The 13,247-nt window shown below is 33.8% G+C and overlaps 1 protein-coding gene across 2 annotated transcripts in view; it reads right to left on the reverse strand.

Annotated features, from left to right (window-relative positions):
- IL1RAPL1 (interleukin 1 receptor accessory protein like 1) overlaps window positions 1–13,247 on the reverse strand; it is a 1,318,779-nt gene that overhangs the window by 1,102,659 nt on the left and 202,873 nt on the right. For both annotated transcript variants that reach the window (XM_079122889.1, XM_079122888.1), the window contains exon 2: window positions 10,520–10,625. In XM_079122889.1, the coding sequence (XP_078979015.1) occupies window positions 10,520–10,601 (82 nt within the window). In that variant the 5' untranslated portion in view covers window positions 10,602–10,625. The remainder of the gene's footprint in view (window positions 1–10,519; window positions 10,626–13,247) is intronic.

Below are 13,247 nucleotides of genomic sequence, written 5' to 3' on the forward strand. Positions count from 1 at the left end.
AAAAACAAATTATTTCCAAAGTTTGTGAAGATCGTTAGTGTTTGCATATGAGTCTGTGCATGTATGTATGTGCATATATTTGTGGTGTGTGTGTATGTGTATTATATGCCTTTTGTTTTAAAGGGCATTTATAAGTACTAAGACCCTTTGGAAATTTATCATTTAAAAAAATTGCCAACAAAGAATTCTTTCTTGGACCTCATTCATTTGGTATTTGCAGAAAATGACAATTGCTTTTTCAAGATATGTTTGTTAGTGGTTAGTGCTTTCTAGTTAGCTCTACTACACTTTGGCTCTCACATCTCTTATTGCAAGCCCAGTCCACTAGACCAGCAGGAAAATGCATGCCATGAAGCACAAATCCATTAACCACATATTCTTCATTTCTACGAGCAGCTCTTATTTACATTAGTGAGCAACTGAAAAATCTTTAACGTCTTTTTCTCTTTCTGATACCTGAACTATAAAAGTCATGTGACTTTAATGGCAACAACAAATTAAAAACATATTTCAATATCCTATAATATGAATGTACTCATCCACAAAACTTGACTTCTGTAATATAGGGCTATAAATTGACATAATGATAATTTAGTGATATATACAACTTTTCTCTATCTCCTTAAAAATCTGAGTCACAATTTCTATTATAAAAATATATCAAAAATTACAGCAGAAGCACAAATACTTTTGAAAACCACAATAAATGAATTGGAGAAAATTAATGTTTGGAAAACATCAGGACCAATTAAAATAATCTCTGAACAATAATTCCTTGGAAATTTTCTTCCTGTGTTTATTCTCTTGCTGCATTCTGTTTATTACTGCATTTTTATCAAACCTGAAAAGCCACAAGATGGCATTGGAGAGTTCAATTACTTTATAGAACATAGTTATAGGAAAAACTAGAAAGATACTCTTTTCAGGTAGTTTTTCTTTCTTCTAAAATGACAACAAATTTAAGAAAAAATATTCATTAGAGTATGGAATCCTTCTCACCATACAATCATTTTCCTTTATCATTCATAATATAATAGTTATTTCATACCAATACAACGTTAATCAAATATGCTTTTAGAGCTCAAAGCAAAATGCCAAAGGCGAATTTTACTGAAATCAAGGTAGAAGTAATTAGAAAATATTTTAGTACAGTTAGTAAAATATGAATGACAATTCATAGTGTTTAGACTATACATAAAAGGCACCCTGACACTTTTTAAAGAAATATTTATAAATACCCCTCGAATTTTAAACTTGGCAAAGTTATCCATTGTTGTTGCCTTAAGGCCACATTTTCCATTCAAGGTATCTTGCATGGAAATCTTAAGAGACAAAGGTCTATCAAAGGAAATTTGCTGTAAATAAGCAAAAATAGACAAACACAGCTTAGAATTTTGAACTACCAACCCCAATTTCACCGAGGTACACCATCACCTCCAAGGAATCTTTATTTTTAATTTAGCTATGTAATGACATACCACGCAATTTTTAAACAGCAACTAAATTCATTTTTTTTTTCCTTAACCAAACCTTTGTTTTACAATGATAACTTCAGCTTCATGGTGTTAGTACCAACTACATAGCATCAAGTTAAGTGTAGTTAACAACAGACCTCAGGTACTCCTGCCCCAAATTCTGCCTTCTAAATGGTTAATTGATGTGCTAACATATAAAACATGTTGCAGAAGAAAAGCATCACTTATATATTAGTAAGTATACATTGAAAATGTGCAAAGTTTATGAAATGAACAAAATGAACTGTTTTCTACTGATTATGTTGTCATTCATAATTGCTACTTTATGAAAAAGGAAACCAAAGATGTTAAAGGTTCAGGGATTTGTCCCAATCAACAAGGCTTATTAGGAACTGGTGTGAAACCCAAGTCTCTTAATTTCCAGTGCTGTGGAGTTCATAATATTCACCTGATCAACCTAAACCACTTATGGAAAAATAACTGGAAGCAAGTGTTTTTAATGATCTTTGTTGTAGATGAAAGTTGAAATGTCAATATTAGCTGTCTGTTGAAATGTCCTGCCAAGTTATGATAGTCAACATGAGGATTAACCTTGACAAATTATAATACACTTGTAAGTCACCTTTCTTATCTGTTTGTATGAACTAAGGGAATGAAAATTGAATCAATATTGCCCTACCTTCAGCAGGTTAGTCTATGGCAAACATATTTCAAATCTAGTTAGAACACTTTTGATTAAAAAAAAAATCCTTCCTATAGTACAATTTTTCATTAGCATTATTGACCAAGAGTATACACTTGCTTTACCTAAATAGCAAAAGCACAATTTCTAAAGAGTTAAAATTAAAAAAAATAAATAAATAGCACTTCTAATATACTGATTTGGGGTAATAGAGGTTTTTTTTTTTTTTTTTAAATACATGTGTGACATCAATTTCTTTCAGTCTCCCTTTTATCTCACTCTCTCCATTTCCTTGAATGTTGATTTGGTGACTTATTTACAGTTACCTGGCTCAACTCTATGAAGTTTAACATTATCTCTCATTCATTTAGAGGCTTTCTCTTCCTTTTGTTTCCAGGAATACATTAAATTCTCTTTACTTCTCTTTTAACATCCTTTTAATCTCTTCACCTGATTTGCTGGGCTCTCTCTACAAACCTCTTCAAGGCCAGTGTTCTATAGGACCTTTGATCTTTCACTTTCCTTTTCCTCTTTTCTCCTTGCATGCATTCCCTGGATGATTATTATTTCATGCTACACTTAATATAAGGACAATTTCAAAATCCACAACTCTTGCCTTGACTTTGTTAGTATATTGAAAAGAGCTCTCCTAAAAGATATGTTCGCCCAGACCTGTGAATGTGACCTTATTTGGGTAGTACCTTGCTCAAGTGATCAAGTTAAGGATCTCTAGGTGAGATCATTCTGAATTATTCCAGTGGATCCTAAAGCCAATAACAGGTGTCCATTTATGAGAAAAACGGAGATTAGAGACTAAAGAAAGGCCTCATGAAGATGAAAGAAGAGATTACAGCATCACAGCCACAAACCAAGAATCAACTAAAGCTACCAGAAAATAGACAAGTCAATCAAGAGTTCCCTCAGTGCCTTTAAAAAGAGTGTGACTCTGTTTACACCATGAATTCACAGATTCCTGGCCTCCAGAACTGTGAGAGAACAATTTTTTTATTATTGTATGTTGCCTAATTTGTGGTACTTTACTATAGCAGCCTCAAGAAACTAATATGAACCCAGACTGATAATCCCATTTGTTCAATATTTCTAGTGACTGCCCCAACTCAAAATGTTCCAAATAGAACACATTCCATCCCCTATCCCTGAATAAATTTCTCCTTCTCTACTCTGTAATTGGCAACACCATCAATACAATTTCTCAAACTATTTTGCAATTCATCTCCAAACATTCACCTAATGTTGTTTAGTCTTCTTCAGAAATACATTTTCAGTTCCTCTGACTACTTTTCTGGTCCTCAATATATCTCCATATAGTTTTTATTGAGTACCTGACTGGTCATTCTTAAATCCCACTATAGTCTTTCCTATAGGGAAGTGTTATCTGTCCAAAATCATTTTTTACCATGTTGTTCTTATGTGAGATCCACAACAGTTTGTTTTCCCTTCTCTGTAAGGACATTTTTGCTGACATAACTGCACAAACATGTGTAGCACCTTAAAGTCACAAATACCTTTTTACTGTTCTCTTTCAACAAGTGGCCATTTCAAGTTTCTCTGCTGTGGGGATCTTTAATGTGATTGGCAGAATCACAATCCTCCCATTACAGAATGATTTTCTTCACCTCCTTCTTTCTAACCTCCCACATCTAATTGATCATCAATCAAGCTAAATGGATTCTAACTTTAAAATTGCTCTCTTCTGTCTTCTCTGTTCTCACTGCTGCTACTTTAAGTCAGAAAAATTATTTTTGTCTCAGGGGTTTTTGTTGTTATTGTTGTTAAAAGATAGAGATTCCTTCAGGCTACTACAAGGAAAAAGAGGTGTTTCTGAAAGGGTATATGTGAAATGTGGATGAATCTTAAAAGATCCCAAGCTCCTAAGCATCAATAATGTCTGTTTATTCTCTTTTTCCCTGTGGCTCTTCCTTTGTTTGCCCTGATTTCTTTACCTGTATCTCGCCTTCCTTCTCTCTCTCCCTCTCGTCTCCTCTCTTCTCTCTCTCTCTCACACACACACATATACACACACACCTTTTTTATTATGAACCATGGATCACATGGCCCCTTAACAACTTCTCTGTTCTTATCTCCTCCATTACCACCAAATGACCATCCTTTCTCTAGTCTCCAATTTACTTCAAAAAATTTGTTTGAATTAGTTAACTACAAGGTGTGGTAAGCAGAAAAATGCCTCCTCCCCTGAAAGCTGTACACATCCTTATCACTGAAACACATGACTATGTTATATTACATGGCAAAATGGATTTTGCAAATGTGGTTAAAGATCTTGAGATGGGTAGATTATCCTGCATCACCCAGGAAAGCATAAAATAATCACAAGGGCCCTTTTCACAGAAAGAGAGAATGAAGGGAGACTCAGAGAAGATGTGATGACAAAAGCAGAAGTTGGAGTGATGCAGCACCAAAGAAGGAAAGCAGATACTAGAAGCTGGGAAAAGGCACCAATATGGATTCTCCTCTGTAGCTTCCACAAGTTCCAAATGATATTGGACATCTGGTATCAAGAAATATAAGGTAATACATTTTTGTTGTTTTAAGCCACAAAATTTGTTAAAGTAGAGGTAGGACACTGATGTCCCAATGTTCCTAAATTCCAATCCATCTTATGGATCACATTCAAGCCTACAGTTGATATCCCATAGATCAACAGTTCATCCTCTTCTCCAAGCAGTGGCTACCTGTGTTGTATGTCTACCATGAAACATCAATTCCTTAACAAAGCCTAAAATGCCCATCTTGACTGGCTCCTTCCTACTACTTTCTCTCATCTCTTCCACCAAATATTTAGAACTATGTATTCCCTTTTTTACCCTTAATACAGTGCCACACTACTACATTTATGTACTTGAGACAGTCTCTTCTCCATTGAAATCATTCTCAACTTGGAAGATTCATCCATGTTGGCTTTATCTTCTCCATGTGAACTGGTTGCGAATGAGGCATCATTCCCACAATTGGCATTAATCTGTGCCAACCCTATATAAAATTGTACTGACAATTTTTATTTAAAATGAGTAAGTTGACAGTGAAATGCACAGGTATATCAGATGATTGCTATACAATGACAGTGAATGATTGTATTTCCTTAAGTTCTCTTTTTTGTTTGACTTCTTATTCCAATTAAAGAATCAATTCAAATGAATATTAAGATTACTCTAGATCTAAGTTCAAAAATTATAAAAAATACAATAGAAGAGGAGAAATATTTTTCCTACAAAACTTAAACTGCATTTTTTATTTCAAAAAAATAAAGAAACTAAGTATCAGAAGTTTGGTCTTACAAGCTATCCCAGAGGAAAATAAGGAGAAATGCCACATACTTTTTGACCTATTTCACCACTGAGAACAAACACATGGTAACATAATAAAGGCAGATGCTGGGGGACTAGGTTGTCTCTTAATCATGTGGAATTAAGCTCATTGACTTCCAGGAATGCCCAAGAGAGCAGATGTACATAAATCACGTTGACAAGAGATGGAAGAACCCTACTATATTTTTCATTCCTATTCATTTAAATCTCACTTTCTTTACACTATATACTTTCTATTACTTAAAGAAATGAAGTTCCAGAGATAACAAAGATTAGAACCTAAACCGTGTCTTTGGTTATTTAACTGCTATTGACTTTTATAAATTATTTGGGCCTAAATTCACAAGTTTTGGAAAATCCCTTGAGGCTCGTGTTCCTCTTACTGTCAGCATGAATTGCATCTAAATCGTTTTACACAAACAGGTGTCCCCTGTCAGGTTCCAGAATGAAGGAAGATCAACTCCCTGCAGCAATCCTTTTAGTCTCTAATAGCTAGCTGCTTGGGGAATTTCATATAACTTAAAGCCCCTCTAGAATAGCATGCACTCTTTGGTTTATACAATATAGCCACTTACTCTTCTCCATATGCTCTAATAACTATGAATACTTCTTTCCTATATTGAATTCACTAGCTTATTTATCAAGTATCAGTAATCGTGAGCCATACACTTTTCATGATGGCCACTGCTGAGCAATATAATTAAAACCCAAATGTCCACACAATGATATTAGTACTTCCTTAGTGTTAAATGTAGTAAAAGTCCAATACATAAATAATTGAAGAATAATTTTCCTTTCCTCCTAACAGATTTTGAACTATATTCCAAACCGGTGAAAACACTCATGATCTTAAAGGTTCATGTTCTTCATCTAAACTCTTAACATGTCCTAGATATTGCTTATTATGAGTTTGTCTTAAGCTTCAACAGTCTCCTATTATACATTATACTGACTTTAAGGGAAAAGCTACTTTTTTGTTAAATGTCTCTATTTTATTTTACCTTTATCTTTCTAATACAGTATTGATTCTGCAACACCCTCACTGATCAACCTCAATCTGAACATTAAAACCACTCAGCCACTGATTCATGTAATCATTAATTAAGACATTTACTTGAACCCTGAATCTATTTTAGCACTCCGTTTTGGCACTATATGTTATATACATGCAAAATTCTTGATTTTTACATTCAATATCTTATATTTTGGGGATGGATGAAAGCAAAGAGAAATGTACAAAAGGCAAATCATCATGGACCCTTTTCTCTTCTGTAATTTCTATATACAGGCTCCTCTAACTTCACTTCTCAACAGTGTCCTAAATTCTTCCACCAAATTACAACTTACACTTTAGTTCCTCCATAGTATTAGTCATACTTTGTCCATACTAATTCTTCAACAATTTGTATGATTTCCCTGCTCCCATGGTTGCTCAAAATTCTCGTAGATACACCCAATTAATACACACACACACACAAACGCTGCTGACAAAGACCATATTAGCCTCTTTGAATGGCCCGGTACACACACAGCATTTTAGGAACTTTAACTGAACAAAGTAGTGACAATATTTTAATAGTTAAAATGTTCTACAAAGACACAGTGGCAATATAAACAGATTATTTAATTTGCAGAAAAATACCCTAAAGGAAAGAAGGAAGGAAGAGGGGAGGGGAGTGAAGAGGGAGGAAAGGAAAGAGGGAGGGAAGTAGAGGAAGGGAGTAAACAGAAGAAAAGAAAGAAGAAAGGGATAATCAAGAATATTAAGCTACATTTTCTAAACTTGTTGGGATAGAAAAGATTCCTCAAGCACACGTGCTTTATATGTTTTTGTACAGAATTCTTCAAATGACAGCAACTCAAATGTTTACTTCCTGAATTGCCCTAACACTTCACACACTTGAGGAGGATCAGTAATATTGATAGTCTGCCTCTTTCTTCAAGTATTGCCTATAATTTTTTAAGTACAAAATGGTTCCAGGAGAAAAATCTATTGTGTAATCAAGGGTGAATATCTTTTTCCAATAATATTAAAGGTCTTGATTTTAAATGTATGCACAACCTTAGAGACCAAATATAATCCTTATTTGTCATAACATGCACTTATAGGAAATGATATTTAACCCAAAACATTACAAAGTTTTATTTTTAATATTTTAATCAGGATGTTATAACGATATAACTGCTTTATTAGATTTAATTTTTTCCTTAAATTAATAGCAATAGGGGTGTAAGCCAATGTGATAAAAATAATGCATCTCCAGCTTGTGATAAGAGTCCCTATTGCTTTCAAATTAGGTCTGTTAATGAGAAACAAATACTTCTAAATTTTTGTGGAATGAACATACATGTTAGCCTAAAGTAACCACTACACACAATTAACATGCCATAAAAAATTCAACATTAGAGTGTGTATTATATTCCTATTTTATATGTACTCAATTAGTAAAATGTCTATTCTGATTTTCTAGAGGTCACAGTAAGTTTTTAAAAATCTTGTAAAAGAAATGAGAAAAGCATCAAAATATGTTTACTGAATTTTCACAATGATTAATAAAATCAAGAATAAAAATAATTCAATGATAAGAATAAAGAGCAGGGATAAGCAGCCTTCTTGGTTAATATGCAAGATCCAACATTAAACATTGATTCTGAATTCCTAGTCTTAGTGCCTTTGGTTTTATAGGTTGGGCTGGGCATGAAGATTAAGCCATTAATCTTTTAAGAAGAAGATGTCAAGTACACACCTCTTCTACTTGATCTATGGAGATCAGTAATGATGCTATTCAGTAAGCCACATATCTGCTTTTCTCATACAAAGGTGCCACAGTAACAAACATTATTTGAAACGAATCCAAGTTGAATGAATTGAAAGCTTATGGATAAAATAATATTCATTTTCAAATTTCATCCTTAATATCCCAAAACAAACCAAATACTTCCATCCATATGGAACTTAATATAGATGCTGGAAAAATTTATCTTAATTCAAATTCTAGAGAAAGGCAAAATAAGCAGGCTGAAAAACCCTAGTACCTGCCTTATTTGTATCATTTTATATCATTATTAGATATAAAATCGTATTTGGTTTAGTTAACAACTGTATTCATAAATTGAAGACAGCAAAGTCTCAGAACTTCCACCTCACAGCAGCATTGCAGTAACACCCTCCTAAAATAATTACTTATATCATTTAAAAGAAAAATTGAATTTGAAACAGGTTAATGAGTTTTCCCAAGTCTCTAGAGCAGGAGATACGAAATTTACAGTCGTCCCACATTTCTAGGTCTGCTCTATAATTCTCAAATATACCAAGTAAGTCCCAATTTGATAAAACTTCCACTCAAATAAGAGCTTATACAGAATGGACCTGTTACCTCTATTTTATGAAAAAAATCATGTGTGCATTTCAGTAAATGAATCATAGATCTGACATTCACAGAACTGACAAAACAGATTTTATATAATTTTGTGGAATAACTAGAAAATTGAGTTTTTTAAAACATTTAATCAATAATCATATTCCAACCCTAAGAGATTCCTCTCAATTAAAAATACCTCCCCAAATAGATTAAATAATGTGAATCATAGAAACACTATTTTTCACATTGCTTGCACACACATCAATGGCATATACAGCAGCAATACCAAAATGTTCTTGAACCAATGATTGGCTCAATAATATACCTTTTACTTTCAACCCTGAACCAAACCCTTATCCATGCACAAAACTCTTCCCAGTTTCTTCCCAGACTTTCTTCCCAAAAGGGGTTCCTGTGAGCAAAATATCTATTTTCCTTGTGTGAGGCTTTTTTCATTATATCATCAACATGAATTTGAAACCTCTTAATCTAGGGGAAGGAGATTGTTGCTGCACATCCCCATTTCAATCTTATCATGCCCTCTCCTTTCTGAATTCCAAATATTCAATTCTTGATATACTACTTTTAACTTTCTGCAGCCTTATGAACATTAACTCATCTTCTTTTTCCCCACTGTCTCTCTGGAACTAATGGAGAGCACATCCTGATTCTAGCAGCTAAACACAATGTATTTCTTCCCTTATGCTTAAAAGGTATAACTTCAAAACTTCTGTAGCCTTACATCAAATGTGAACACGTCAAGGCTTTGTATTATTACTGACATTAAATCCTCTCTCTCTGTTTTTTGTTTGTTTGTTCATTTGTTTTTGTACCAGGGATTGAACCCAGGGGGTGCTTAACGACTGTGCCTCATCCCCAGCACTTCTTACTTTGAGACAGGACCTTCCCAATTTGCCTAGGACCTCACTAAATTGCTAAGGCTGGCCTTGAACTTGTGATCCTCCTTCCTCAGTCTTCCAAGTGGCTAAAATTATAGGCATTCACCACCACACCTGGGTCAATTCTCTTATATACTTCCCTAATTCAAAGTATCAACAGTCCACTACAGACTCAGATAACTGATAACATGAGAAGTTTTCCATAAGATTCAACACTGATCTACTTACAGCGCCTTTCATTACCATTCTAATCTTATCTCTATATTTCCTTACTAAAATATTATGGTGTGTCCCTGTGACATTTTCTTAAATAACACTGCTGCTTTCTTTAAATGCTTCCAAGTGAATTCAGCAAATCAGTTGAAGTACAAACCTAAAAAGAATCTGCCCTAAGCATAGCCGAGAATAAAATGCTAACATTAAATGTTAACATAAAAAATACACAATATTTCCATGCAAAAATCAAGATGACACTCTGTAAAAGAATGTTGAAACTCACATATAATGAAATAAAAACGCAAGCTTTTCATATTGAATTCAATCCAATTCAAAGTAAACACAACATAAGCTACATTCATACCGACTCACACTTTTATAATACCCTATTAATATACTCCACTATTTGCCTATATATCTACATCTCCACAGTGTGGATTCCCAACAATTGTCGACCTCTCAAAAACAACACATGTGTAAATGTATCACCATCATTTTAAGCCATAAAAATGAGGGAAAAAGAAGGAATACTTCTTACCAGAGCCTCTTTTGGTCACAACCTTCAAACTCTGAGTAAAAGTAGCATATAAGAGAATCAAATGTGGAATCGGAGCTTTCATCTTCCAGCTCTTAAAGGCTGTTCCCTATAGCAAAGATAAGAAGAAAAACAGCATTTTTAAAGACACATACCAACATTATAAGATTGTTTGTAAGACATTTGATCAAGCATGATTGGGGCAGTGAATTACACACAAAAAAAAGAACATGAACAGGCTCTCTATTACATTTTCCCATGTGTTGTGTGGTCCCTAAGTTTAATCAAAATTAATAATGCCAAAATTATGTCTCTATAAGCTTTTCAAAATGCTTAAAAATCTTATATTCACTTAAGAGCTAGAAGTTTTTATTTAGAGGCCCTAATTGTATTTAAACAGGTGAAACCATTCCTTCCAAAGGACTATTTCTCTAGCAATTCACTTTTAACATAAGTTGCCAATACTGACACTTAAAAATAACCCATGCTGCAATAGTATGTGATTGTATTCATTGTCATTTTGAAAATCAAGAGGAAATCTTACATTGTATGCTGCTGAAGATTTAATTGTGATTTTGAAAGTCTCTTTTTAAAACATCAAATAAGATACTTCCAGAGAATGTTACGACTTTTGTATCTATTACGAGAAGGTACACTGTGGATGAAAGCTACAAAAATATATAATTTCTTTCCATTATAAGGCTCTCAGTGGGATATCAGGAAGGATGCTACCCTTGTGTCTGGATTTCACAAGGGGAACTATTTCACTTGAAATTAGCAATATATACATCATCTTCCTCAGAAAATCATCCCTCTTTTCTCCAAGCTTCTTTTTTAAATATATATTTTTAGTTTTAGGCAGGCGCAATACCTTTGTTTTATTTTTATGTGGTGCTGTGGATTGAACCCAGGGCCTTACACATGTTAGGCGAGTGCTCCACCACTGAGCCACAACCCCAGTGCTCTCCAAGCTTTTTTGAGATAGAAATGACAAATTTGTATATATTTAAGGTATACAACATGATGCTTTAATATGAATATAAGTTATGAAATAATTACCACAATCAAGTTAGTTAATGCAGTCACCTCTGGACATAGTTACTATTTATTTGTGTTTGGTCAGAACACTTAAAATCCACTTTTAGCAAATTTCTAGTAAATAATGAAGTAGTATTGATTACGTTACCCCATGCTGTATATTAGATCCCAAGAATTTATTCATCTCATATCTGCAAGTTTGTCCCTTTTACCAATATTCTCCCATTTTCCTCATCTTCTCCTAGTCTTAGGCAATCACCTTCCACTGTATTTCTTTTCTTTTTGTGTATGACTGAAATAGTAGAGCTAAAAGACTGAATTTCAAAAAGCAGCAAGTCAGAACATAGTTTAAAGATATTGTCAACCCATGACAGCACAAGTGGCTTTGCAAGACATTTGAGAACTCATCACATCTAGCTTTCCATCACTATAACTTCATTAATGATGAGGAAGCAAAAAGGGTGATTTGACATAGTTTCTGCTCTCCCAGAGACTCAGGGACCTCTGAATACTTTGAATGGTTAATTGATTCACATTACTAAATGTCTGTTAAAATATTGTTTTAATTCACAAAACAATATCAAAACCCATTCACTGGCAGCAAAGTGTCACCTTCATTTTAGTGAGAAAATCAGAGAATTTATAAAATAACACTGAGAATATGTTATTTTAACTCCAGCACACCTTTAAATGATGATAGTCTCTGTCAGTTTTCTAAGAACCTTGGGTTCATATAAAGACATAAATGAAACCTGGTTTGAAGAGCTGATTCATCAGACACATCTGAGAAACTGCCACAATAAAGTATAAGCCTGAGTCATGCATTCCTCAAACCCAAACCCCATTTCCCAGCCACCTCAGTAACTGGAGCTGCAGGAAATCTTCAAGTTGATATCTTCAGCCTTCAGGTTAGCAGTGAGAATCAGTTCCTTTCTCAGTGTGAGTTTAATCAGTGCTGCCCAAGAAACTCCAGGATCCAACTATATACTGCAAGCCCTTCCAGCTTAACTATCTTATTACTTTAGTCTTGTTCAAAATACTATTTTCTTACTCATTTCATTTCTATATGGCACACAGTCTAGTTTGCAATTCTATTTCTTAAAATTAAATTGGTTTAGAAAGCATCAATTTGGTAACATCAAGATCCTTAATTGAATCTCTTGAAACTCTGCCTATTAGGGAAAACAAAAAGAATTACATCGCATTTCACAGACTTGATGTTTTGGTCAATCTGTAATAATCTTTACAAAACTATTTCAAGAAATTTATTGTATCTTAAATCCAAAGATGAATTTTACATGTCTCGCTGTAGATATTTAAGCTTTGCTGTACTGGTGGCAAAATTACAATTCCTACCCAGAAATAGCAATGAAAAATGTATACAATTGGCCCACCTCATCAGCAGTGGCTATGTCCCAAGACCTTTGGTTTTGCCTGAAACCACAGATAGTACCAAGCTCTGTTTATATGGTCTTTCACCACATATACACATATTATAAACTTTAATTTATAAATTAGATGCAGGAGACATTAATAACTATTTTTATTATAATTGTAAAAATTTTGCAGATCTATAATAAAACTTACATGGTTTATCTCTCAATATTTTATTGTACTGTGCTCACCCTTCTCATGATAATGTGAGATAATACAAGGCCTATGCATTAAGATGAAGTGAGGTGAATGATCTGGG

The sequence above is a fragment of the Sciurus vulgaris genome (assembly GCF_902686455.1).
Source record: "Sciurus vulgaris genome assembly, chromosome: X".
Lineage (NCBI taxonomy): Eukaryota > Metazoa > Chordata > Mammalia > Rodentia > Sciuridae > Sciurus > Sciurus vulgaris.